At 32.3% G+C, this 25,164-nt stretch overlaps 1 protein-coding gene across 1 annotated transcript in view; it reads right to left on the bottom strand.

Moving 5' to 3' along the window:
* The window catches only part of MICU3 (mitochondrial calcium uptake family member 3), a 57,421-nt gene that overhangs the window by 7,839 nt on the left and 24,418 nt on the right, over nt 1–25,164 (bottom strand). Inside the window, exons 4-13 of the mRNA XM_081332726.1 lie at nt 24,628–24,706; nt 22,282–22,329; nt 20,586–20,668; nt 17,495–17,566; nt 15,958–15,993; nt 12,873–12,968; nt 11,037–11,137; nt 10,293–10,464; nt 6,658–6,766; nt 416–573 (exon numbers count right to left, since the gene is read on the bottom strand). Of these exons, the coding sequence (XP_081188852.1) occupies nt 416–573; nt 6,658–6,766; nt 10,293–10,464; nt 11,037–11,137; nt 12,873–12,968; nt 15,958–15,993; nt 17,495–17,566; nt 20,586–20,668; nt 22,282–22,329; nt 24,628–24,706 (954 nt within the window). The remainder of the gene's footprint in view (nt 1–415; nt 574–6,657; nt 6,767–10,292; nt 10,465–11,036; nt 11,138–12,872; nt 12,969–15,957; nt 15,994–17,494; nt 17,567–20,585; nt 20,669–22,281; nt 22,330–24,627; nt 24,707–25,164) is intronic.

The raw sequence follows: 25,164 nt of genomic DNA, 5'->3' as shown, positions 1-25,164 counted from the left end.
ACTGCCTGTACTGTATATAAATGATAACAGCAAAATTAAAATTGCTAAATAAAAAACTAAAGATCAACTTCATTAATACTAAGGCTTGCAGTTTAAGCAAGTAGAACAAACATCCAATCCTCTAAATTAGTGGTTGGATAGAACTAGAGCAGGGGTAGGTAACCTCGGCTCTTTTATGACTCATGGACTTCAACTCCCACAATTCCTGAGTCAACATAGCTGACTCAGGAATTCTGGGAGTTGAAGTCCATGAGTCATAAAAGAGCCGAGGTTGCCTACGCCTGAACTAGAGCATACTTAATTAATAGTTTTAACTTCAAAAAAAGGATAATTTTGAAATGGCTATGGAGACAGTGATATCTTTTTAAAGCTGATGATGTAATAAACATTATTAAGCAATAATTTAGATTCTTACTCTGAATCCTCGATGCAATCTGTCTTTCATAATACCAATAAATTCTTTGTAACTCAGTTGATCATCCTTATCTACATCAAAGATCTTGAAAACTGTATTCACTAAATGAGGTGAAAGCTTCAAACCAGTAGCCACATACACTGCACGCTTAAACTCATCTAAGGAAACAAAGCAAATTAGTGTGCTGAACAAAACTACTTGATGGCTTGACAATGGCATTACATGATAAATATACAAAAATTTAACTTCTATTGTACATAAGGTGATAATGTTAATCAGAGATCCGGGGAGAAATAAAAGTCTTTTTTTCTTTCTTTCTTTTTTTGTACAAGTTTTATTAATTTTTTAATTTTACATTCAGATATTTGTGAAGCAATACGGTGGTTGGGTAATCAAAAGTAAATAGCAAATAACAGGTTGTTTGTAAATAGCTCAAATTGTGTCAACAAAGATTCCTTTTCTGATTCCCTTAGTTATAATCAAATTAATACATTTCTGATTGTGGCCTAGTCAATTAAAAGTATTTTCAATATATTTTCACTTATATGTCCTGTTTTTAAGTTTTACCTAATTGCAATAGAATATTCTAGAATAGCCTAAGATATATAAAAGAAAACTTAATTTTTGGGTAACCCACATTTCCCTATTTCAATAAAAAGTAATTACATTGTTCATTTCAAAACATTCTTATTTTTTACAAGTAAATTCTATTTGTCATCTTAACAATTCACCAATTATTAGAAAAATACCTTTTGTTATATCTTTCCAAATTCTATAATATACATCAATTCTAATAGCCAACTTTCCTTTCTCTTAGACACCTAAAAGTTAAATATAAAATCAATTTATATCTATATCATTACAACTAATATATTCTATATATCATCTTAATAGTTCATCAATTATTAAAATACTGTCTTTTATTATATCATTCCAAATTCTATAATATAGTTCAGTTATATTCTAGAAGCTTAATTTTGTTTTCCCTTAAAGATCTAAAACCTAAATATAAAATCAGTTTATATTTTTTAGATTCCCCTTAATCCATTAAAAGAAATTTTTTAAGCTCTATCCTTACAAATCCCAAGAAAAAATCAAGTCTAATTTTTTAAATCTAACTCTCGCCTTCTTTTTGTGCCAATCAGGCTTCCATATTGGTGCCTTTAAATTCTCAGATGTATCTCCCTTTCTTCCTACACACATCATTTGAATCCAGGGAGACCATCCAAATATCAGTTTTGCAAAGAAAGTGTCCCCTTTGTAATCATCGGTGTTGCTATAATAGCTCAATTTTTGATGTTTGGTGTAATATAGTTGTCATTAGTTCAGTCTGGTCTTTTTCTTCTTCCAATTCCATCTGGCTTAGGTAGAAAGTAGTAGCTGGTGTTATGGTTATCATTTGATTAGCTGAATCCTCAACGTACTGTATTTGAAGGCCTTAAGATATTAATCTTCCCTCTTAATGTTGCTTTCTTCGGGTACTATTGTTTTTTGAGTTGTAGGTTTTATAGTTGAAAGTCAAGGTTTGGGCTTCAAGGTTCTCTGGAAATTGCACTTGTTGTTCTTTAAAGTCTCCTATTTTAATGTTAGTTTCCACTTCTTCTGTTTGTTTTTGGATTGTCAATTCATCATTTAAGGTCAAAGTTTGATTTGGTGGCTTTGATTTGCTCAGTCATTGCCAAGATTGTGTCCAGTATCAGTTTGTAATTAAGTGGTGGGATATTTCATTGATGTTTACAGATAAGTCTTTCATGGAGGCTATTTTAATAAGAGTCAATGATTATTCACCTCCAGTATTCCTAAACACTGTTTTCAGTGCCAGGTGTTCCCAATCTTATCTTTGAAAATAATGTCAAGGACAGCTCTGTTATTCAGTCAGTTCTCACAATAAGAAAAAGGTTTACTTGCTATACCAAGTTTTGCCACAAGATGTCATCAATAGCATATAGAATAAGATGTAAAATCTTTTTCCAGATTAATATAAAGCTTTTGTTCAATTAGTCCATTTTTTACTCCCTTAATTCACAGCTTAAGCAGAAAATATGGTGGTAGATCCCCACAAAAATAGAAGCTTTTTAATAAGTAGAAATAAGATTGCTTAATTTCTTTGCTTAGTCGCTTGATTTCTTTTAAGGCTTTAAAATTTATTCCCCAAGTATGCAGTCGCCGTTCTTTCAAAGGAGGGGGAGGAATTTTTCAGAAAATTCCCACAGGAAGGTGGTTAGGGGAATAAGAAAGGTAAAGTCTCACCCAGGTCCTCCAGATTGCTTCGTAGTGCTAGATGGTGCTTTGGGCTTTTGGCAGGGAACGGCTTAATGATTGGCCATCTTAATGGCCGATCTCTTCTTCGTGTCAAAGGAGCTGCTCCAGATTGAAGCGGAGGGCTGCTGCCTTTCCGCGATCACAAGGAGGGCCTCCTCACGGTGGTTGTCCCTCCAGGGTGACTTTCAACACTTTTCAGGGTCCTCCAAGGAAGAGAGATTGGACGGCAGGGAGAGGACTCTTCCTGCACGTCCACAAGTGCCGTGCGCGCAAACTGGAAGCCCTTTTTTTCTTTCTTATCCTCAGTTTCTAGCTTTTGCTGAAATTTTGCTCATATTTTAAAACTATCCAAGTTTCTGTATACTATCAAATCATTACAGAGCCACAGGAGTTTACATAATAATTGACAAAGAGATAGAGTAAGGTATTGATATTCCACAAGACCCAAACAGCAGCTGAGAAACAGTGTTTCCTGGCCTCTAGTTTGTTTACTTCATGGTGATGGGTTCAACCAAAAGCTTCTCTCAGAAAGTACACAATGGGCAGGTCAGGAACTGGACCATATGGTCATGTACAATGTCAGTTTATCCCAGGTCCCCACGCTTTTAGTGATATAGAGTTGTTTTAAAAACTAGAAATTCTGAATGCCAGAATACTCTAATGCAGCTTCTACAGTACGTATCCCAGCAGCATGCTGTCGCTGTGATGAAGAGCTTGTTGTAAGAGTATGTGCTTAATAACTGATAAGTGAGCCATCTTAGAATAAAAGCAAACAGGTTCTATAGATAAATTTCTAGTAGCCTAGATCAGTTTTATATAATGGTTTACAAATTGCAACAGTTTGGTTATGGTTCATTAGGCCAAAACCAAAGCAACTCATATTTTGGTTTAGCTTGCTGAATAAACCCAGCCAGTCTACTCACCCTAATAGTCAGTCTTTTCAGGTAGACTGGACATGAAAAAGAGCAGATGAGTTAATTCTACTTCATTATTAGGCTACATTTACAGAATCTTGTTTGAAAATACAAATGTCCTGCTGTCTCTTTTTACAATCTGGTCAGTTAGAATTTCTCTGCCTGTTATGTAGTTGCAGGTTCCCCTGTCCCGTTTTATCTGATCATTCCCTAGGAAGCATCTCTTCTTCACATCTCTCAAGGTCACTTGAGGTCATTCCCACATTATACAAGTGAAAAAATAGAATTCAATTTGAATAAATGCTAGTTTTGATGCAAAAATACTTTTCAAATTTTGATATTTAGTTTCATTCCCAATTTTGTAATTATATTAGTGATACTTTAAATCAGTGCAATTAGCAATGTTTCAATCATTTTAATCACTGTTTTTATTGGACATAAGGGATGTTTAAATGTATTATTTTAGTTTTATTAATTTTATATTACTTAATACTGTTTTAGATAAATTGTTGTAGATATGGAGTTTTCTTTTCTCTTAAGAAAATTGATGAATTCTTTTATTCAAATCAGTTTAATTTAGCATAAACATTTGCTATGCAATGTAATTATAATAGAATTATAATATTATAATAGAATAGAATATTATATATAATTATATTATGATAGATGTCAAGCAATAACATTCAATGTTAGCAGCCCATATGTTGGAAACTTGACAATAGAATTATAATAGAACAATTAATCAGTGGAACAACTTGCCTCCAGAAGTTGTGGTGCTCCATCATTGGAGGTTTTTAAGAAGAGATTAGACAACCATTTGTCTGAAATGGTATAGAGTTTCTTGCTTGATCAAGGTTTGGACTAGAAAATCTCCAAGGTCCCTTCCAACTCTGTTATTCTGCTATTTTGTAATTCCAAGTTAGTTACTAACATCTGCAAAATATTTTAGCTTCAATTCTTGATAGTATAATACTCTAATACATTTTAAGATCAGATGTTACGCATCAATAATTTGTTGTATGAAAGCGCTAGTAGGAAAGAACCTAATGTTTTTTGTAGCTTTTAAACAGAAATTCAGCCTGTAATTAATCATTTCTTCCATTTGTTTACTAAACGAGATAGATTCACAGCAGTTACTTCCCATTTAAATAATTTGTCACATTTTTATTTAAAAACACACCATTATTTTACTGTTATGTTTAATTTTTACTTAAATTGTGCAAATTCCCAATTTTTAATTTTGCTTTCTAATTTATCTATGCCAAAAATTTCTATTTGTTAAAATTTTTCACCAGTGGTTACTATTACCATATTAATAATATGGACCAAATAAATCTTTGCCAAATTTTCAGTACATGTACACATAGTCACACACACACACAAATATACACACAAACAGAAAACTTATTTAAAAATGGATATCATTTTTTTCATGGATATAGAATCTAGTTTTTGAATTTGAATAAAATATATCATTTTATAAAAATTGGTCCAAAATTATAAAAAATACTGTAAATTGCCTTCATATTTACAAATTTCATAAATTTATGTTTATAGTTGAATGTTATCTTACCTAAACAGTCTTAGGCAAAAATTATTGAAATCTTGACTACACTTACCAAAATGCAAGGGGAACTTTACAAATGTAAGACTTGATGTGAATCACCTCAGTATGCTTAATCATGATTTTTTTTATTGTATTACAATATGGTCATTTAACTTTAGAGGAATTAGGTTTATTTAATTCTAAGCAAAGAACATTCATGTGCAGAAAAATCAATTAAGAAAAGTCAACTGCTTTTATATTGAATATATTTTAGAATAGAATAGAGCCGAAAAGGGACCTTGGAGATATTCTGGTCCAGCCCCCTACTCGAGCAGAAGAATCTATATCATCTCAAACAAGTGATTGTCTAGTCTCTTCTTAAAGACTTTCAGTGATGAAACGCTCACGATTTCTGAAGCAAGCTGTTCCATTGGTTAACTGTCCTCACTGTTAGGAAGTTTCTCCTTAATTCCAGGTTGCTTCTCTCTTTGGTCAGTTTCCAACCATTGTTTCTTGTCCTGCCCTCTGGTGCTTTGGAGAATAGTTTGACATTTTCTTCTTTGTGGCAGCCCCTCAAAGCTGCTATCATGCCACCCCGGTTTCTTCTTGTCTTTAGACTAGCCAAACCAAAGTCCTGTAGGTGTTCTTCTTATGTTTTAGTCTCCAGGCCTTTGATCGTTTTAGTTGCTCTTCTCTGAACTTTTTCCAAGGGATCAACATCTTTTTTGTAGTATGGTGACCAAATCCGGTTGCAGCTGTGGTCTTATTAGGGTTTTATAGAGCAGTACTAATACTTTGCGTGATCTTGATTCTGTGCCTCTGTTTATACAACCCAGGATTGTATTATGGCTGCTGCTGCACACTGCACACAAAAATATTAGCAGAAAACATGCAATATTTCTTTCTCTTTTTTTGGAAAGGTAAGATATTAGAAGGAGACAGTTACTTTTAACATTACATGAGAATTCAGGCTCTATTTTTAATGAAACATTTGATGCAGAAATGTTAAAGGACAGCAAAATAAAAAATATGAGTTTCTCTTCTATTGTTTGATTCAGGTTATTGCCTGTAATGCCCTACACGGCATAGGACTTGGTTGCTTGAGGGCCTGTGTCCCTGCTTCTCATATATGTCCTTGGACGATTTGATTTTGCAAGATTGATATCTATCAGGACTTGGGAAACACACCTTCTCTATGGCAGTCCCTGCCCTTTGGAATGACGTTTCCTCCTAGCCCTAGATGGTGCCTACTCTGCTGTTATTTAGAAGGGTCTTGAAGACCTGTCTCATTGTCCAAACCTTTGGCAGGAAAATATGAAGACCCTTTGGTTTGTTCTTGTACAGTCTTTCACTCTCACTATCTTTTTATTTTAATTGGGTACTACTGTATTTTCCTTGTTTTAGTTTAATTTAGTTGTGAACTGCCCAGTCATTGGAGTTGGGTAGTACACAAATGTGATAAATAAGAAAAATAAATAAATAAATGAAAAGCACAAAATCTTGAAATTAGACAGTCTTACCTTGTCCTATTGAACGATTTGCAAAATTGTACATTTGCATTGCAATTGCAAAATCTTCCAGATTGTTCAAAAACTGGAAAAAGGATCTAAATTCATCAAATGTAATGCCCTGTGAAATAAAGTAATGTTGACATTAGAACCAAGATGATAGTTGTTTGTCTTGCAAAAAGCTTGCAGAAAAATGAAGCAGGCAATTTAGCTTCCTTTATTTATTTATTAGAACACTGCTTCATTGCTGGCTCAGAAAAACTATGGCAGCATTAAAACAATTCCTCTGTATTTGTCTTTTTAAAAATATATTCTAAAATATTTAATAATGTTTATCTGTCATTATACATAATGTATATATAAATATTCTATATAATACAAATATAAACAATATATATTTAAAGCTTTCAAGCAGTAAGAGCATAATTTATAGAAAGTTAAGGAAGCCCGTGTATTTAATAATATCTAAGTTGCTGTTTTCATTTGCTGCAGAAATAATATTCAGCTAAATTAAAGTTTATTATGCTGTCTAATTATTCACTGGCATGGATCAATGCCAACAAAACATATTATCTTTTATTTTTAATGCAGTAATAACAAGGGTTTTAAGACTGGCTATGGCTTATTAAAAGTTAATAAGAATGTAACAATGGGATACGTATATATAATACCCTGCTGTAAAAATGATTTGGAAGAAAAATTTCTGTACCATGTGAAACACTGAGACTCGTTTCACATTTTCACGCATTAACCTAACTTCTACATGCTCTATCATTGATATAAGCTTTTCAGAATAATTTCTGTCTAACACTGCCAACTCAATTCTAAAATAGGGATTATCTCCTGGAAATGTGATGCCAATTGATTAGCAGAATTAAGAGAAAACATTTACATCTGAATCACTGTTCTCTATTTTTTCAGCCTATGTGTTCTGTATCCTATTTTTTCACCTACTAGAATCCCACAGGTTAACTGTAGATGAAACAAAATAAAACAATAGTTAGTTAGATCATTGATGGGATTAAAATGTATCGGATTTTACAAACCGTATAGCAAAATTTGGTCACGTTCATAGAATTGTACAGATCTGTTAAAAATAGCTGGCCACGTGCTCTTTTACACAATATGCCAATTTTGAATGCATGCTGCTAGGACAGAATGGCCAGCCCCGGACTATCCATCATTCTGCTTACCAGCATCCTTTCCTGAATTAGTTGTGTAATCTTTGTTATAACTTATTGTCTAACATCTATGCTGAGGCTGCCTAATCAGGGGCAGGTACAGAGTTCATATGTATTACAACAACAGAGTAAATTTGGTCTAGTGATTAGATTTAATACAATCCAATTCACAGGATGACTGTTGTGGGGAAAATGGAGGAAGGAATGTTATATACTGTACATTTGCCGCCTTGAGATATTTATAAAGATAAAGGTAGGATAAAAATAATGTAAACAACAACTGATCTATGCCAGTAAATATTTGATCTCACATACAGAGCAGGGTAGACTGTTCCCTGGATAGAAATATGAGTTTTAAATTAAACAGCAATAATATATTGCAAACAATCCTCTCAGGGGAATGGAAGTCTTCACAATCTGTTCATGTGGCATCTCCTGTTTTCTGAGTTATCACTGCTGAAATTTTATCTTGCTGAGGCAAAGCAAAGACACATTACCAGCCCTCTGATTCCTCCTTGGAGGAAGTAGAAAAAGTAGAAAAATCTATTAATGTTCTGTCTCCTTTATTCCTATAATTAGCACTTGCTTATTTATATTTCCTTTCAATGTCTCATTAATAGTCTGTTCTTAGTATTAAGTTGCCTTCTGGTGAGATAGGTGGCAAATTAATTAATTAATTAATTAATTAATTAAATAGTATGCCTTAATTTAGTTGCAAGTGAAATATCTATGTAAGAGTAACTAAATGTTTTAGCTTCTATTAACTGCTGAATATGACCAGTTTGGTTAGCAGTTAAGGCATCAGGGTAGAAACCAACAAATTGTCAATTCATCCTGCCTTGTGCATGAAGCCAGCGGGCTGACCTTGGGCCAGTCACTTTCTCTCAGCTCTAAGATGGAGGCAATGGCAAACTACTTTGGAAAAATCTTGTCAAGAAAACTGCAGGAACTTGTCCATGCAGTCTGTGAGAAATGGACATGACTGATTGGAATTTTAAAAATTGCTAAATGTTAGCTGTTTGTTTCCTCTTAGCTCACCTAACCAAAAGTGAAGTATATTGAATAGTATAGTATTTAAAAAGAAATCCAACTGTTTACAAGTGATTCACAAATAGTTAAACCTGATCCTTCTACAAATAAGAATTATGCTAAAAATATCCCATGTGAGAAAAGCTTCCTTTAATATCAACAATGATAAATTCTGCTTCCACTAGATTGCTATATAATTGAAATATGCTCCTGACAACACTTTTTTCTCCCAATATATTGATTTTCTATTTATTTACTTATCTAACAACACAAGTTAGACATTGAAAAACCGCTGAACTCAGTGCTGGCTTATTACAAATTAATTCATGTTAAGATGTGAACTGAGGGTCAGTTTGCTATAATGGTTAAAGTGCTGGCCTAGAAATCAGAGACTGTGAGTTATAGTTCTGCCTTAGACATGAAAGCCAGCTGCTTTTGTGGGAAAAACAGGAGGCAGGAGTATTAAGTCTGTTTATTGCCTTGAATTATATAAAAGCAGGAAGAAAAAACATCCTAAAGTCCAAAGTCACCAAGCCATTTTTCAAGCCTAAGGCAGGCCTAGAACAGTCTCCTAGTTTCTAGGCCAGCAGCATAACTACTACACCAAACTGGCTTTCAGCAATCAGCAAGATGAATTACTCAATTTCATTGCTCATTTTTTATGGATGCATATTCTACTTGATTCTGTAATTTGATAGAACTTAAATTTGATTATAATAATAATCAAATAAATCATTTTACTAAATGATAAAGTACAAAACATGTGGATATATGTTATTTTAGCATAGCGTTTGTAAAGAAAAATAGTTGAGTAACAATTAGCTGAAATTGGAGTTCCATTAAAATCTGATACATAAAAATTATATATGGTGGGATAAAACATTATTCCCAATGTTTAATCTAAAGGCATTTCAATGACATTGGTGATGATGTAATAAGCAGAATTATAGTAAGAGGATTTTTTTCTGTCAGCAAGTTAAAAGATTCATCTGTAGAATTTTTATTCATTATAAAAGGCACTAGAGTTATTTCATGGAGAATTACACAAACGTAATTTTGGAATTTTGTACATTTTTAAAAATAAGTATTTCAATGTAAACTATTTCTCCTCCTCTCCCACATTCCTTGCATACAGTAAGGATTGTATTGGCACTATGCATCTTCAGTCTTGGGCTATGAATGAATTGTAGCTTTCAGATTTAAGCATATCTATCTGGATCAAATTTAATTATTTTAACTGTTTTTAACTCTTGTATTGTATTGATGTTTTTAAATACTTTGTAAACCGCCCTGAGTCCTACGGGAAAAGGGCGGTATATGAATTCAATAAACTTAAACTTAAAATTCTCTAGTTAATAATTAACAAGATTGGGATGCTAAAATGAATATGGCTATGAAAGTTCTGCAGACACCTGGGTCTCTTATTGGAAATCTTACTTGTTCTTCTGGGATACTGCAGCGTACATTTTCCAGATAGCTTGAGGTATTCTCCACATTCGTATATCTTAACAGTATATGAGCAAAGTCTTCCTCACTGATGGTGTTCATTCCATTAGAATAGGAAAGGAATTCTATCTCAAGAACTTCAGTTTGAAGGTTGTCCATAAACCTAGTTTATGAAAATATTGATATCAGAGTCTGAAAGATTATGGGGTAGATAGGGGAGTAATAGCAAATATATCTAATGTTTAAATTCTGCTGCAGAATATTTCCTACTATTAATTCAGAGACTAAAAAACTGGCAACAAAATATTCAACTATGATATCTTTCAAACAACAAAAGATAAAACAACATACGTAAAAAAGTATTTTCCTTTAAACAATGCCTGAAGGATCTAGATTTGTAAATATGTTGTAGGAAATCAAGTTGCTTGTATTCACTTGTTCATTCTCATTTTCTCTATGAATAATTCATATGATTAATTTATCTGCTAAAATCTAAAGTCCATATTCCTTTTAGCATTGCTATAATTATTTTATTTTTTAAAAAATGTCTATTAAATAGCTCTTCACTTTTGGCTTTTCTGCATTTCATGGTAAAATGTCTTTTTTTCTAGCACTATCAACAAATTCATCCAAGTAGATATTTTTTCTTTTTATTTAAGATCAGAAAAATACCTTCCAAACATATAAGACATACATGAAAATGTGATGTATATTCAAAGTATAAAATAAAGTCACCTGTAAAAATCTTCGAAGTTAAGCTCAGCCTTTCCTTTCTTTCCAAAAAAGTGTATCAGCAACGTAGTATCAGGGTGTAAACTTGTAAAGTCATCTGCACGCTTAAAAACACATTAGCAGTTGATAATAAATTCAATGCATAATTTTAGAAACAAAAATAACTCAAGATATTAACAATGAATTTTATTTAAAATATCATTAATTCATTCATCAAACTAATATATATTTTGCAAAACCAGTTAGTAATTAATATATTAATTTTTATATAGTTAGTAATTAATATATCAATGTCACTTGGAAAGTGACAGATTCACTTGGAAAGTGAGATGGGCAGTGTCTAAATTTGATAAATAAAAATTAATCTTGCTCACAGATCATATAAATAATCTATTAATGTCTTAACAAACATAAAATACCAATGTAAGGATATATCAGTGATAGTTAAAAACAGTCTGAAATTGGATGAAATGAATTACAGAAATTAAACAAGATGTTTTATATTTTAGCTGAATTATGCTAAAAAAGGCAAATCATTTTTTAAAATTGCTTCTTTAATATAAGAAATGAAAAATTAATTTGTTGGGGGAAATAAACTTATTAAGATCTACTTTAGATACTTATCAGATTTTGGTCCTAAGATTCTGTGTCTCAGAAAAATCTATACATCTGAAAATGTCAAGATTTCTACTACTTATGTGGAAAAGCCTCAAATATGAATGCAGTTTGGGATTACAAGAAACTGCTTTATAGATTAAAATATAAACTCACAATTTCTGATTTAAATTTACTATTTAAAATTTTGGTAGTAAATATTATCAGGCATGGATTTTTCATACCTGATTAATTAATTTTCAGTTTCATAAGAGACAGAATCCAGATGTAGTTATCTGGTAGAAAACTACAGTTCTTGTTTGTAGTAGAGTACTTTGCATTATTTCTAGGGGGGTGGGGAGAGAGCAGAGTAATATTTTTTCTCTTAGAACTTGCATTTCTCTGACAGGCTTGGATGAGGTCATCAGGAGCACTGCTATGCAAGAACAGGATCACACCTAGGTGATTATCTCATGCAAGACTTATTGAGCAGCCCATATCCTTTACAAGCTGTAAGGGTTCTTATTTATGAACTGGGACTGAATTATTTAGTTTTCTTTTCTTTCTCCCATCTTCTTTTCCTTTCTCATATCATTTTTGCATTGTCAAGACTATGTTAAAAATACAAATTTATTATTATTTGCTACAGGTGCTTTTCCAGTAGAAGGAGAAACCTCTTTTCAAACCATTAAAGTATTTATATTGTTAGCCAGGTTTGCATTCTTCTTCAGAAGCTGCTCTTGGCTGTTCATATATGTGGAAAAGTTTCCAAAATTTTTGAATTTAGCTTGGATGAAGCTTTATTATCAGGTATTTCATAGAAGATTATCAATTTAGGCCAATATCCAAGAATCTGTAACCCTAATACAGATGGAGGTTTTCAGGAGGAGGTTTCCAAACCTTCAAATGTAAAGTCTAATTCTAAGCATGTGGGAAAAATATTTATTATTATGGATTTTTTAATGTCACAAAGTAAATAAGCGTCAAATATTTCTGATGTACAAAACACAAGATTAATTTTGTCATTGTGAAGATTAAATACTATAGCTCAAAGGACTAACACTCTGAATCCAATGATAAATGCTTAATAAATACAGGTACCGAAGAAATGCCAAGGGACAAATAAAAAAAAGCCTAAGGGAAGACAGAAATATTTTTAAAGAATATTTACACTGAGGAAAAACAATAAAATTGCATGGGAAGCAATGAAAGACATGTTTGGGCCACACAGAGGTTTTATTATACCTCTGCGAGGTCTGAAAAGAGTGCCTGACTTGTGCTACGTCTCAGAGTGTCCCAATAGCTTCTTGGAACAAGATTCTCTCCAGCTGTTTTGAGCACCTGTAGAATTTTGAGAATGCATAGATGTTGGGGAGAGGAAAAAAAATCAGTCAGCAACAACAGCTATACACTGTCATTTCTTTATTTATCATATACGTTTACAATTACGGTAAATGATTTCTTAAAAACAAATAACTTTTTTAATTTTCTAAAAGATATAGTTTTAAATTACATACAGATGGAAAAGCAAACCTGAAAGAGTATTTGTATATATTAAGTAGATGTACACAATTAGAAAGAACATTTTAGTCTGTTAATTTCAAATTACTCGATTATGCATTTTTCCACCATGTTTAAGGGAAAAAAATAGTAATGTGTTTCAATTCCAGAGAAAGGGACCCTTAAGGCTTATTAAAATCAACTGGCCTTTTGTAAGGTTGTGCAATCACTTCACTATCTGTGGGATCATGAAGTTAATACTTTTCTTAAAATCGTTGAAGCAACTATGGCCAGGCTCATGAAGCTTTGTAACTTCTTCCTGGCCTATTGGTAGAAAGGATTTGCACAGGCTTATCCTTCAACCAGTTATGACTGACAAGTCCCATGGATTTCTCTGACAGAAGCCTGATGTGGAATACTGTTTACATCAGATTAAAAGAACTCTTAAAATAATCTAGTAAAATTGAATTAAGGACTTTAAATTTTATTTATTTTGTGACCCAGACATCTCTCTTAAAATTTAGTCAGTGGTCAGCTTTGGCTGAATGATAAATAGAATATTCATCAGAAGCCAGCATAGCCTCTCAATACCACACACACACACACTTGAATGCTGCTATCCAACGTAGATAGTTTTCTTCAAGAAGAAAGGTATCCTTAATTATATGCTAAGAAATTATATTGCTTTTAGTTTTTCTCTAGTGGAATGTTAGATGATAAAGTGTGGTTTATAATGTGTACACCATGTTTAAATGGTTTGTCAGTCTTGTAGGAATTATCAAAATATTAACTGAGATTTTTATTAGTAAATATTACCTAAAAAAGAAATACATTAATTTTGAATGAAATTCCAAGTGGGTAAGCCTAAGAATGAACATTTCTATCTAAAACCAATTTTGCGCTGCCACAAATGGCAATTGTGTCTGTGGGATGCTCACTTTGTAAGTGTGAGCCAGTTGCGAAGCACTCAGATTGCGATCACGTGACCTTTTGGATACAGGGACCTGACATAATTTTGGTCACTGAACAAATGGTTGGTAAGTGAGAATTACTGAGATTGAACATGACAGTGGTGATATAGGGAAAAGAGACAACAAAGTGAATATTAAAAATTGTAGCGTCCACTCTTCAGTCTGTGGATCTTTCTGTGTAAAGGATGTATGATTACTGATTATTTATAAATTTTAAAAAATGAGGGGCATATCCCTCCATTGTATATATTTTGAAAATGAGTAGGAGAAAAAAGCTTTGGATCTCATGTAAACATAACTCATGATAATAACCCTAATTTTTCAGGCTTGAGATTCTTTTGTTCAGACTAACATTTAATAATAACAGAGACCTCCTGTTCTTGTATGATGTACATCTACCTAATATTCAGGTTCAGAAAACAAATACGTTGTGTCAGCCTATTAAACTACTGACTGTATAGAGAAAAACTGTATGCCTTTGTATGCCTCAGTGCCTTGATAATGATTGAAAGTTGGTGGGTACCAATTATTATTACTGCCTCAATATCCAGCAAATCGTTCAGGATACTTATATGATCAATACAGAATTAGTATTTCTCAAACTGTACATGCTTCATTTTCATCCAACATTTGTTAGCACATGCAATGCATGCTTACTGTATGCATCAAACAATGATCTGAGAAAGTAATACATAATATGAAGGTATGGCAGTAAGTTTCTCTACTCTGACTCAGCTCAGTTGTTTCTATGCTATGTCCTTAATGGCTCATTATTACCCTTCAATATTTAAGAATGTTACTGGTACTAAAAAGGACTGTATTTAAAACAGCAGAAAGTTAATTGCTTAAAATTAGAAACTCATAATTGAACTGGTTTTTCTCTTGTCTGCCGATCTCTTGCTCTAATTCTTTTAGACCACACAAGCTAGTCTTCATTCTCAGGGTGGTTCTATTTTACTGTAGTATTAATAATTACCTATATGGTATGGTGAACTCAATTGAACTGGCAGTATACAAAGGAAACATATAATTATATCACTCACTACAAATACTAAGATTTGAATTTTAAGTCATAGTCAAGAAATGTCATTGTCCTGAGTTTTAAGACCTTTAAAATCTACAGTAATCAAAAAAGTATAAATATGACTTCTACAGAAAGCAGAACAGGTTGCAAATAAAAACTTCCAGTATATTTGTAGAAGGTCAAAAGCAAATGCATCTCCCATCAGTTTGTTCTTTGGCCCTTTGACCCACCTATAGTGTAAATCTGGAACTGTCTTGGTGAACAACATAATAAAAATGGTTTATTTGATTATTGTTATTGGAGTGGGGTAGAGCTGAATGTGATTGCTTTTTTATTGCTTTTATACTGGGTTTTAATCTTGATAAGCTGCCCAGAGTCACTAAGAGTGAGTTGGGCAGCCATATAAATTTAGATAGATAGATAGATAGATAGATAGATAGATAGATAGATAGATAGATAGATAGATAGACAGACAGACAGACAGACAGACAGACACAATGACTGTCTTGTCCTTCTACCTCAGTATTATAGAACCAAACAATTTCCAAGTTAGGCTTACAACAATTAATTTCTCTTGATTTACAATGAACATGTGGCTTTAAAAATGAATTGCTCCATAAATTACACTAAGCCATAGTTTGTATAACTACAGTTATATAGTTATTCAGTTGATTCAGTTGCTGAATTAACACATGCTAAGCCAAAATCAAATGAAACCCATCCTGGCTTAGTGACTATATGAATCTAATCATTGCCAAATATACTGTATTGTAAAGAATATTTATATTATAAAAATTATTGCTTATAGATCAGTAAACAAGTTTAGAATACATACATTAGTAGAACTGTGGTATCCATAAAGCTGGAGACGCTGATATAAAGCAGTATGAGTGAAGAGTTGAATTTCAAATCAAAACCAGTAGTAAAAAGGAAAGAAAACAGCAATTAGCTAAGATATGCAAGCCTATATTTTTTAAAAAAATATTATAAACTATGCTTTATAGCTAAGGTTTTAAGCCACATTTTAATACGTAGATTTTTAGTTACCTTTAGATCGCATTCTAACCTTAAAAATACAGTTACTTAAGACTAATAAGGAACAGAATTACATCCCTATTAGAATACATACATTTTTTTAAGAAGTCATAATTGTTCATACAAAGTATTAGAATCTTTTCCTTTTGGTTGGTTCTGGCTCTTCCAAAGAAAGGAATAAAGCTGCTGAAGGAGATGAAAGGAGAAATTGCAAGATTGGTTCTAACATCTGAAATACTCTTATTTGAAGTGCTCTTCATTGGTACAAATGATCTGTTTATGAATATCTAATTATGCCTGCTACTTATTTCTTTTGTGTCTATCTCTTCTTTTACCAGTAAAAGTTTCCAGAGGCTTAGGTGCCCTTCATGCTATTCATCTATATTGTTAAAAGATGGATTTCTGATACAAGCAAGAATCTCTTAGAAAGATGAAGATATTACAAATTAGCAAATATCCAGTGTAACATTTGCAATAGGCTCTCATTTACTTTTGAGTTATTAATTACTCTTAAATAAAACTCAAAGACTTTGGAGGTTACATATAAGATATTTTAATTAAGATAATTTAATTTAATCTAATTTATTAATATTTCTATACCGCCCTTCTCCCGAAGGACTCAGGGCGGTGTACAGGGCAAGAATAAAACAAGAGTTACAAAAATTAAAAGATAATTAAATACATGCCCATAAAAACAGTTGATACATTAATAAAAACCCCAATAAAATGATAATGAAGTACAATTCAAATAAAAACATTATAATTACTGTATATTAGGTATTAGATACCATAACACAGACATTTTAGCAAGGTGGTTATTATTGATGATGGGAACACTTTAAAGGTTTCTTTTAAAAATGGTATACCAATAGCAATTAAAGTAATTGCAGAAGTATTTTACTGCAGTTTATTAAAATCTGCAGTATGATAGTCATGTGAGAAACATCCTGAGTACAGTACTATCTACTGTAGTAAGTTTTAGCTGCTCAATAAAATTATTTCCATGTCAAAACTATATTCACTTTAAAAAAAGATAGAAAGGCAATGCTAAAAATCACTGCACCTATTTTTCCTAATTAAAATCAGCCAAAATTTTACTTGAAACTTATAGTACTGTGGAAAAACAATGGTTTATTTCCATCAGTCTGAAGATATATTTGCTTGATTTTGTTCTTCTACAATTTCTGTTTCAGTTAAGGTTTGGGCTCATATTCATTAAAAAAGAAAATGTGCAATGCTGTTATTATTATTAATGTAATAATCTTATCCTAGATATTACTGAGAACAACATTCAAAGAATTATGAAAAACCCTTTAAAATTTGTTTAAAATATTTACCAGCATTGCACGCTTTTCTTCATTTCCTTTTCTTTCTTTCTTCTCATTTTTCTTTCTAAATATGTCTTGCAGCTGAAAAAAAATAAAAATGGTTATTTATTTTAATGATGTTTATGGACAATACCACTGTCATATACAGTACTTTGAGATCCAGTGTAGGAAAAAAAGAGCCTTAGCTTCAGATGAATAATATAAGCAATATTGTTGGCATTTATTTTTAATATAATAGTTTTTAGATAGCTTTTAGCTGCTATTCTCCCATAGATAAAATCAAATGCAATATTATGTTTAGCAGCACACTGAAATCTCAAATTATTAATAAATGAAGTTTGACAGTCCCATTAGGTACTATGCATGCAAACAGATGTTGAGTTTTCTGAAAGAACTGTCATCTGCAACTTTTTTATCAGTAACAGAAACCAACTCTGTAAGGTTTGCATTTGATTCAATTAACTTGATCAAAAACTTCTAGACATACCTGATTGACATGCTACACTTAATATTATGGCATAGGTGCAAAACCCCTGGGCCAAAGGTGCTATGAAGTCTATCAGATGGTATATTGCAGCCTTAACTTCCTCAGCCCAATTCTTGTATTAATTGATTTGCTCTGAATTGTAAGGCCTCTCATCTCATAATAGTGAATAAAAATGCAAAATAAACAACAATGAATAACAGCTCTACCTGTGCTGGCAGAGGCGGCTTGCTGCGGAACCCATCAGTCAAGGAACTTTGATTGGTAGGATCCAAAAGAGCCTTCTCTACTATAGCGTCAACCCGCTGGAACATCCTGCCCTCTGGGGTAAGGTTTGCCTTCACCCTTCTATCTTTCTGCAAGGGCCTAAAGACCTGGCTCTGCTGGATGGTCTGGGGTCCTGATAGGAGGAGGCTACTGGACTAATTAGCTGACATGACCTCCCCTTTGTGCTTCCCGTTTCCCCTCCGCCCACCTCTTAATTTACATTATAGTACTTTTATTGCTAATTTTTATTGTTTTCATTGCTTTGCTAGTGTGTTTAGATTTTTTAATCATTTTTTCTGTTTCGCTGTTGTAAGCCGCCCAGAGTTGTAGCATGCAAATTTAACAATAAATAAATAATATAAAAATAAAACATAAAAATAAAATATAAAAAGCAATATAAAGAACCCTACAACAGCAACAGTAAGTGTGCATGTGCATGAGAGAAAAAAATGTTTGCATTTGTTTGTATGGGAGAATGTAAGGCAAACATTTGTGTATTTGATCATATGTATTTATTTTTAAACTTGGGAATTAAGTTTCAAATGAACTTGGGACTCAGGTGTAGAAATGGGAATCATCAGATAAAATCATAATGTTAACATTGAATATCTAATTTCACCCTACACTCACTTTTGAAATTTTTCTATGTAACCCAAGAATTAATGATAACTTTAATAACTAACAAAAGCACTGTGTTTTTTAAAAAAGCTGAGTCTCTGAACCAATATTGGTATTCATTAAAAGCATAACAGTTCCCACTGAAAATGTACCACTTCAGAATAGGTGTAGCTTCATATTCTTTTTTATTTTCTCATGAAAATTTCCAAATATAGAAAGCTATTTATTAAGTAAGAAGGATTCTAGCCTCATTTCTTTCATCTGGCATATTAGCTTTTCAAGGAAAGAACATTCTTAAATATAGAAGCCTCCATCATGTAATCTGCCACCTGCACTCTGTAGCATTGACCCAAGAGATTACACCATACGTTCTTTGAACATTTGAAACAGCTCACATTGGACTCAACTCTAAAGTTAGCTTTTTAAAAAGGTACAGAGAGTGTTGGTAATTGAAAAGGCAAAAAGACCTTTTTTTAAAAAAAAAATCTTCCATGCTTTGATTTCCCTTACACCAGATACAGGGAAGAAGATCTTGTTGCATTCATCAGTAAAGCTCATTTGATCTTCTGGAAATGAACCTTTTGTGTAGAAGAAATGCTACAGGATACCAAAGAATAAGGCAGTGAACATGAATTAATCTAGGAGCACTTTTCATAGGAACATTGTCTGAAACAAAATAATGGGATTGACTGTTGAAAGCTGAAGGACAAAACAACATCTCTTGTATCAAGGGAACAAAATCCCTCTGTTCTCTGACCTCAAACCTATGACATAAGCAAACAGTGTTTTAAGAAAAAAACTATTAAGTATTTGATGACTTAATTTAGATAATTTTTAATGTTTTGCTGTATACAAAAACCCTCTGGCTGTTATAAACTCTACATTATCATGTTTCACATTCTTTATGCAATGAGACTTAATAAGTATCAACATGAAGAGTAATATCGTAGACTTTGTTTTATTGATTTCCTTTACATAAAAGCTCACTCTGTTTCCTTTCAAGATCATTTACATCTTATAGTCAAAGGTAAAATAGCAGGTACTGGAAAACATTTTGGTTTACATTAAATGTTTCTGGGGAAGTTTTTCTATAATGTTGGTCTCACAATTTACACTCCTTTCACATCCAGGCTCTTTTAAATATGAACCATAAACATTCTTATTTAGATGAAACTGCACCATAATCTTCTTCCCTCTCTGATTTCACAATAGTGATCTACAAAATGTCTGTGCTTCATGTTTGCAAATCAGATATCTATCATTTCATGCCTTCAAAATGCCAGATCAGATTCACTGCAGAAAGTGATTATATTGGGAAGAGTTAGCGGTAAAGGGAAACCAGGCCACTTAAAAACATGATGGCTGGACACTAGCAAAGCTAAAACCAGCCAGTGCAAGATTGGAAGATATGAAGAGATCTGGCCCATAGAATCGCCAAGAGTCAGAACAACTGATATTATCAACATCATCATCATATGAAGAAGTTACATTAGTCAAGTAGAAAAGATTCAAATGAAGAACCAAAGAATATAAAAAAATACAAGGTTTGGAAGAATAATTGGTTAAGATAGATATTACTAAATGAGATTTTTTTCCCTTTAAAGTTTGAACCTGAGTAACATTTATTCACAAAATATATTTTTCCTTTGAAAAAGTTTTAAAAAATTAAAAACATGTTAAAAAACATTTTTAAAAGTAACAATTTTAAAAAGTAACATGTAGCATACCTACCACTAAGAACTCTTTTTTGTCCACCATTTCATTTCCATCTGTATCAAACATGTTGAATGCTATTCTAAAACCAGCATGTGGTTCTGCCAAGAATGATGTAAGAGAAAGAAAATTTTAAAAATTATACTGAAATTAAAGGCCAAGTTGTATGCTACACTGGCAGCTATTCATATATGAATACAACATCTCCAAATCATAAGAAAAAAAAGAGGTGAACTGTTTAAGATTACTAGCAAAAGGGATGCTATATACCTATACTTAACTTTATTAAATGTCTCCTCCACACTACTTTTTTCAGCAAATCTCTGTTACCAGATGTATTTTCAGCTACATCAAAAATCTTCCCTGTGGACTGAAGTGAGAAAGGTGTCCATGACAGGTAAAATCAATCTGCCAGCCCCATTTTGCCTTTTTGACATGAGTATACAGTGTTTCAACATATAAATTTGTTGTTATTACACATAATTTGGTTCTGTTTGGTCAAAGACATTGTAGAAAACTAGATCCACTTTGAATGATAGCAGAACACTAATAGCCTTTCCATAAATGTATTATTATACCAGCAGAATGCTCTTTTCCATATTTCTGGTCCTACAAATGTTATTATCAACCTCCAAAAGGTAGCCCAATACTCACTTCTCCTTTGTTTTCATACTACAAAAGTCTTGTCTTTCTTCAGAAAAGAGAATTAAATTTGTGCCATTCTTCAATATTTCAAAAAGTATTGATGTTCTATGCCTTCCTATTACTGAAACACTACAGAGATCGGAATGCCAGAAGGTATAGACGCATGAAATCTCATTTTACATGTGGGCTACATAGTAAACAGCAAAGATTTAAGTATAGCATAAGCCTCTCATATGGAAAAATGCTAAATTACTTTATATTTAATAAAATTCCACTGTTGAATTAATGAGGTCACTTTCCTGAGTTGGCAAAAAATTGTACAATACCGGTATCAGTGTGACATTTGCTGTCCCCATTGCCAATCAGTATCATGTTTATGTTGCTTCTGTTCCCAATCTCTATCAGTCTTTTGATTTCCTTTCAAGATAATACTATACAGATTTTATCTATCTTGAGGTTGCTGTCAAAAGAAAACTAATACTATAAAGCCAGCTTTTCTAAGTACTAACTGTGCTGCACAGCTAGTTAGCTTTTAACTAAGTTTTGGGTTGTTGCCAAGACACCAGATGTTGGGATTTTAGAGAGAGATTCCTTCCCATTCTGAGATGTTGATGATTTTATCCAAGAAATGGGGAGTAAATTGATTTTCCATATAAAGAATTTTGAGTAAAGAAAATTTTAAACCAAACAATCCCATACATACTTTCTAGGTATGATCAGGTAATTGTTTCACAAGTATTGGGGCCAACAATTTAAAACTGAGAAGTAAAACTTGAATTTTATTTGTTACTGTCTACTATCAATAATAGGGAATTTTAAATATTTCCACTATAGTAATTGCTATGCCAGTGTTTTTCAGCAGAGTAAAGGATATAACTTTATCATAACAGCTACTAAAATATTATCCTACATTAGCTAAAGAAATTGTAATTTTATCTTCAATTGTTTTTAGTAACTTTTTGCTAGGAGACTGCAAAAATAAACTACTATTTATTAACACATAGAACATTAACATTACACCCATTCATACATGGATCTGTGGAAAATATATTGTACTCTGAATGCTTACTTGTTAAGATACATAGTAAAAAGAGATATTCCGTGTAAGAAATTATACCTGAAAAAGTAAATCAACAAATTAGCATCATTTTTACTTAAATATTAGCAAATAATGATAGAAGATATAGTAAAATTATTTATTTGCATATCATTCCACCTTTATTCCAGGAACTCATGGGGGCTAACCAGGCTCCTCTGATTTTATTCTCACAACTTGTTAAAGCTGAGTCTGTAACTTATACAAGTACATGATTGTTAACGGAATAGTAATGGAACCTGGATCTCCACATTCGGCAGTCTCCATTGATACAGGCAATCTATTTCCAACTTGTTCCAAGGCTGGAAATCAGATCATTGATTAGTATTTTCATAATGTGACTGCACAATGTTTTCATTCATCTGTACCTTGTGCATATATTAACATTCTGCAAAGAAACTTTTCATAAACAATGGATTGTAAATGCTAGTTTTAACTATTATGAAGGAATAATATACAGCACAAGGCCAATGTACTTTCCTCCTCAATATTTCAGGAAACTACGTTGGTACAAATAGGACTGCCATCACAATCTACACTTAATGTGTGTGTCTGCAACAAGCCAAAGTGCTATTGCCTGTACATACTGTACTTAGTTCTGTTCAATTTCATTTTTTCTTCCCATTTCTCTGTGAGAGGGAAAAGAAAAAGGAGAGAAGGAAGTGAAGGTGAAACTGCTTATGTTTATCTGATTATATCAAATTATGTCAGTGTTACCCTCGTTTTTATTCACCCTTTTGGGTTGGAGAAGTCATGATGGCCAGAGACATCGCTTGGGCATGATGGACTGGGACATATCAAAACAGAGAGAATGCAGGTTTTAGCCGTCCAATCAAGTTTCACACATTTGTACTTGCATGTGACATTGATAGGGCTTCAATCATCTTGTTGTGATTACAGTGATTACTATCTGATTCTTCCTCCTGAGTTTTAGGAGAGCATTTAAGACCTGGCTATTCCAACAAGCACAGGAGGAGGGCATGATGTGGGAGAGGTTTCAAACTAGCAGATTCATTATTTTATATGGCTTTTTGGTAGTTCTGACATTGTTGTTAAATTTGTTTGCAATATATGTTTAAACATATAAATGTTTTGTTTATATGTTTAAACATATAAATAAAATTATTTTGATTATTAGCTGCCCATAGCTTATAGGAATGATTGTACAAATAAAGGAAATAAGTAGAGAAATAAAAATTATAATGAGAAAAGCATTAGTATCATATAAGTATTAAACTCACATTTAAATAATTTTTGCCCAACATTGTTATATCATTTTAAAATATTAATACAGACAAAGTAACTGGAAACATAAACCACCAATCCAGAACTGAAAATTTCTTCTGTAATGACTTTTGAAGACATGAGGAGCATTAATATAATACTGAATCTCTGAATACTTTTCCAATCTCAGTGCAAATGTGCCTTTTAAGTTACTAATGAAACAAGGGTAATGCACTGTACTAGTACCAAATTAACAAACTAGTTTAATATACTTTATGTGCGGAATTATATATTATAACTATTTGTAATCTTGTCTAATTGTAGATTCTATTTATTAATGTATTTATAAAAGACATTTTAAAATAGCTTATAGTTTTCTCTTAATTTGAGTTGAAGAATTTTCACAAACATGACCAAAACTAATTGCAAAAAAAGCAGTAAATCTAATAACACATATTAAAGCAATACAAGTTGTCCTCAACGTATAACTGATTGCTTAACAACTGTTCAAAATCACATAGGGCCCAGAATAGGTGATTTACAGCCTGTAAAGTACTTCTGGTTGTCATAAAATGTGCCACCACCGCCATCTGGTCATGTGAATCAATTTTGGGCACTTGGCAAGTAGCTCCTCTGTATGACTGGTTGCAGGGTCCTATGGCCAAGATTTGACATAGTTTTTGCCAGTTTGAAAGATTGTGTTTGTCATTACAACCGTGGTGTTTGCTTAGTGAACACAGTGATTCACTTAATGGCCACTACAAAAAGGATAAAAAAATTAAGTCCTCAACTTATGATGGTAGTAACATAAACCAGAAATCTGGACCGAATTGCAGTTGTTAGCAACTATGTGTACAATTTTTAAATACTGCCCATACTGATGCTGAGGAAACAAAAAAGGCAAAGCAAACTTAATTTTGACTGCCTTTTCTTTCAGAAAAGATGCAGATAGACTTATGAATTTTATGCTAAATTCAAATGAACAGTATACTACTAGTAGTACTAATACTGTGTATGTTAACAGTATACACTATAATCTCTAGTTGAGAATGAAAAGAATTTCATAGTAAAAACAAAGCAAATATTCTTCAGTACCCCTTTCTTGGAGATTCCTGAAGAGTTTTGATGATCCTTTCCAAACTGGTGGAGTTTCAATAAGTATCTGATTCAATTCCTGCAAATTAGTTTTTTAAAAAAAGATGATGACATTGTCTTCATAATAAACAGTGCATTTGCAAACCTTTACCAACTAACATATTTCTAGATAACAAAGGATTGTACAGTCATAGAAAAAAGAATAACAAATGATAAAGTTAATGTCCCATGGAATTTGAATGTTTGGGTTAAAAACATTCTTGAAAAACACTTGAAAAACATTTCTAATTAAAATGCAGATTAAATTATAAAATATGCAAAGAAAGAGACCAAGAGTCACTTTATAGGGGAGATGGGCACCATTATCAATCAATCAATCAATCAATCAATCAATTATTCAATCAATCCTCACATGCACAGCAACCACAGACCAATATTATTATTTCCATACATGAAATTGAGAAAGAGCACAGTTTGCCAAATGTTACTATTGCTTGAGTCAGTGTATAAAACCTAATTTGGAAGAGAATTGTAATG

The sequence above is a fragment of the Vipera berus genome (genome assembly GCF_964194415.1).
Source record: "Vipera berus genome assembly, chromosome: 7".
NCBI classification, from domain to species: Eukaryota; Metazoa; Chordata; class Lepidosauria; order Squamata; family Viperidae; genus Vipera; species Vipera berus.
Note: the sequence above shows the minus strand (reverse complement) of the source record. Positions and strands in the feature narration are given on the sequence as shown.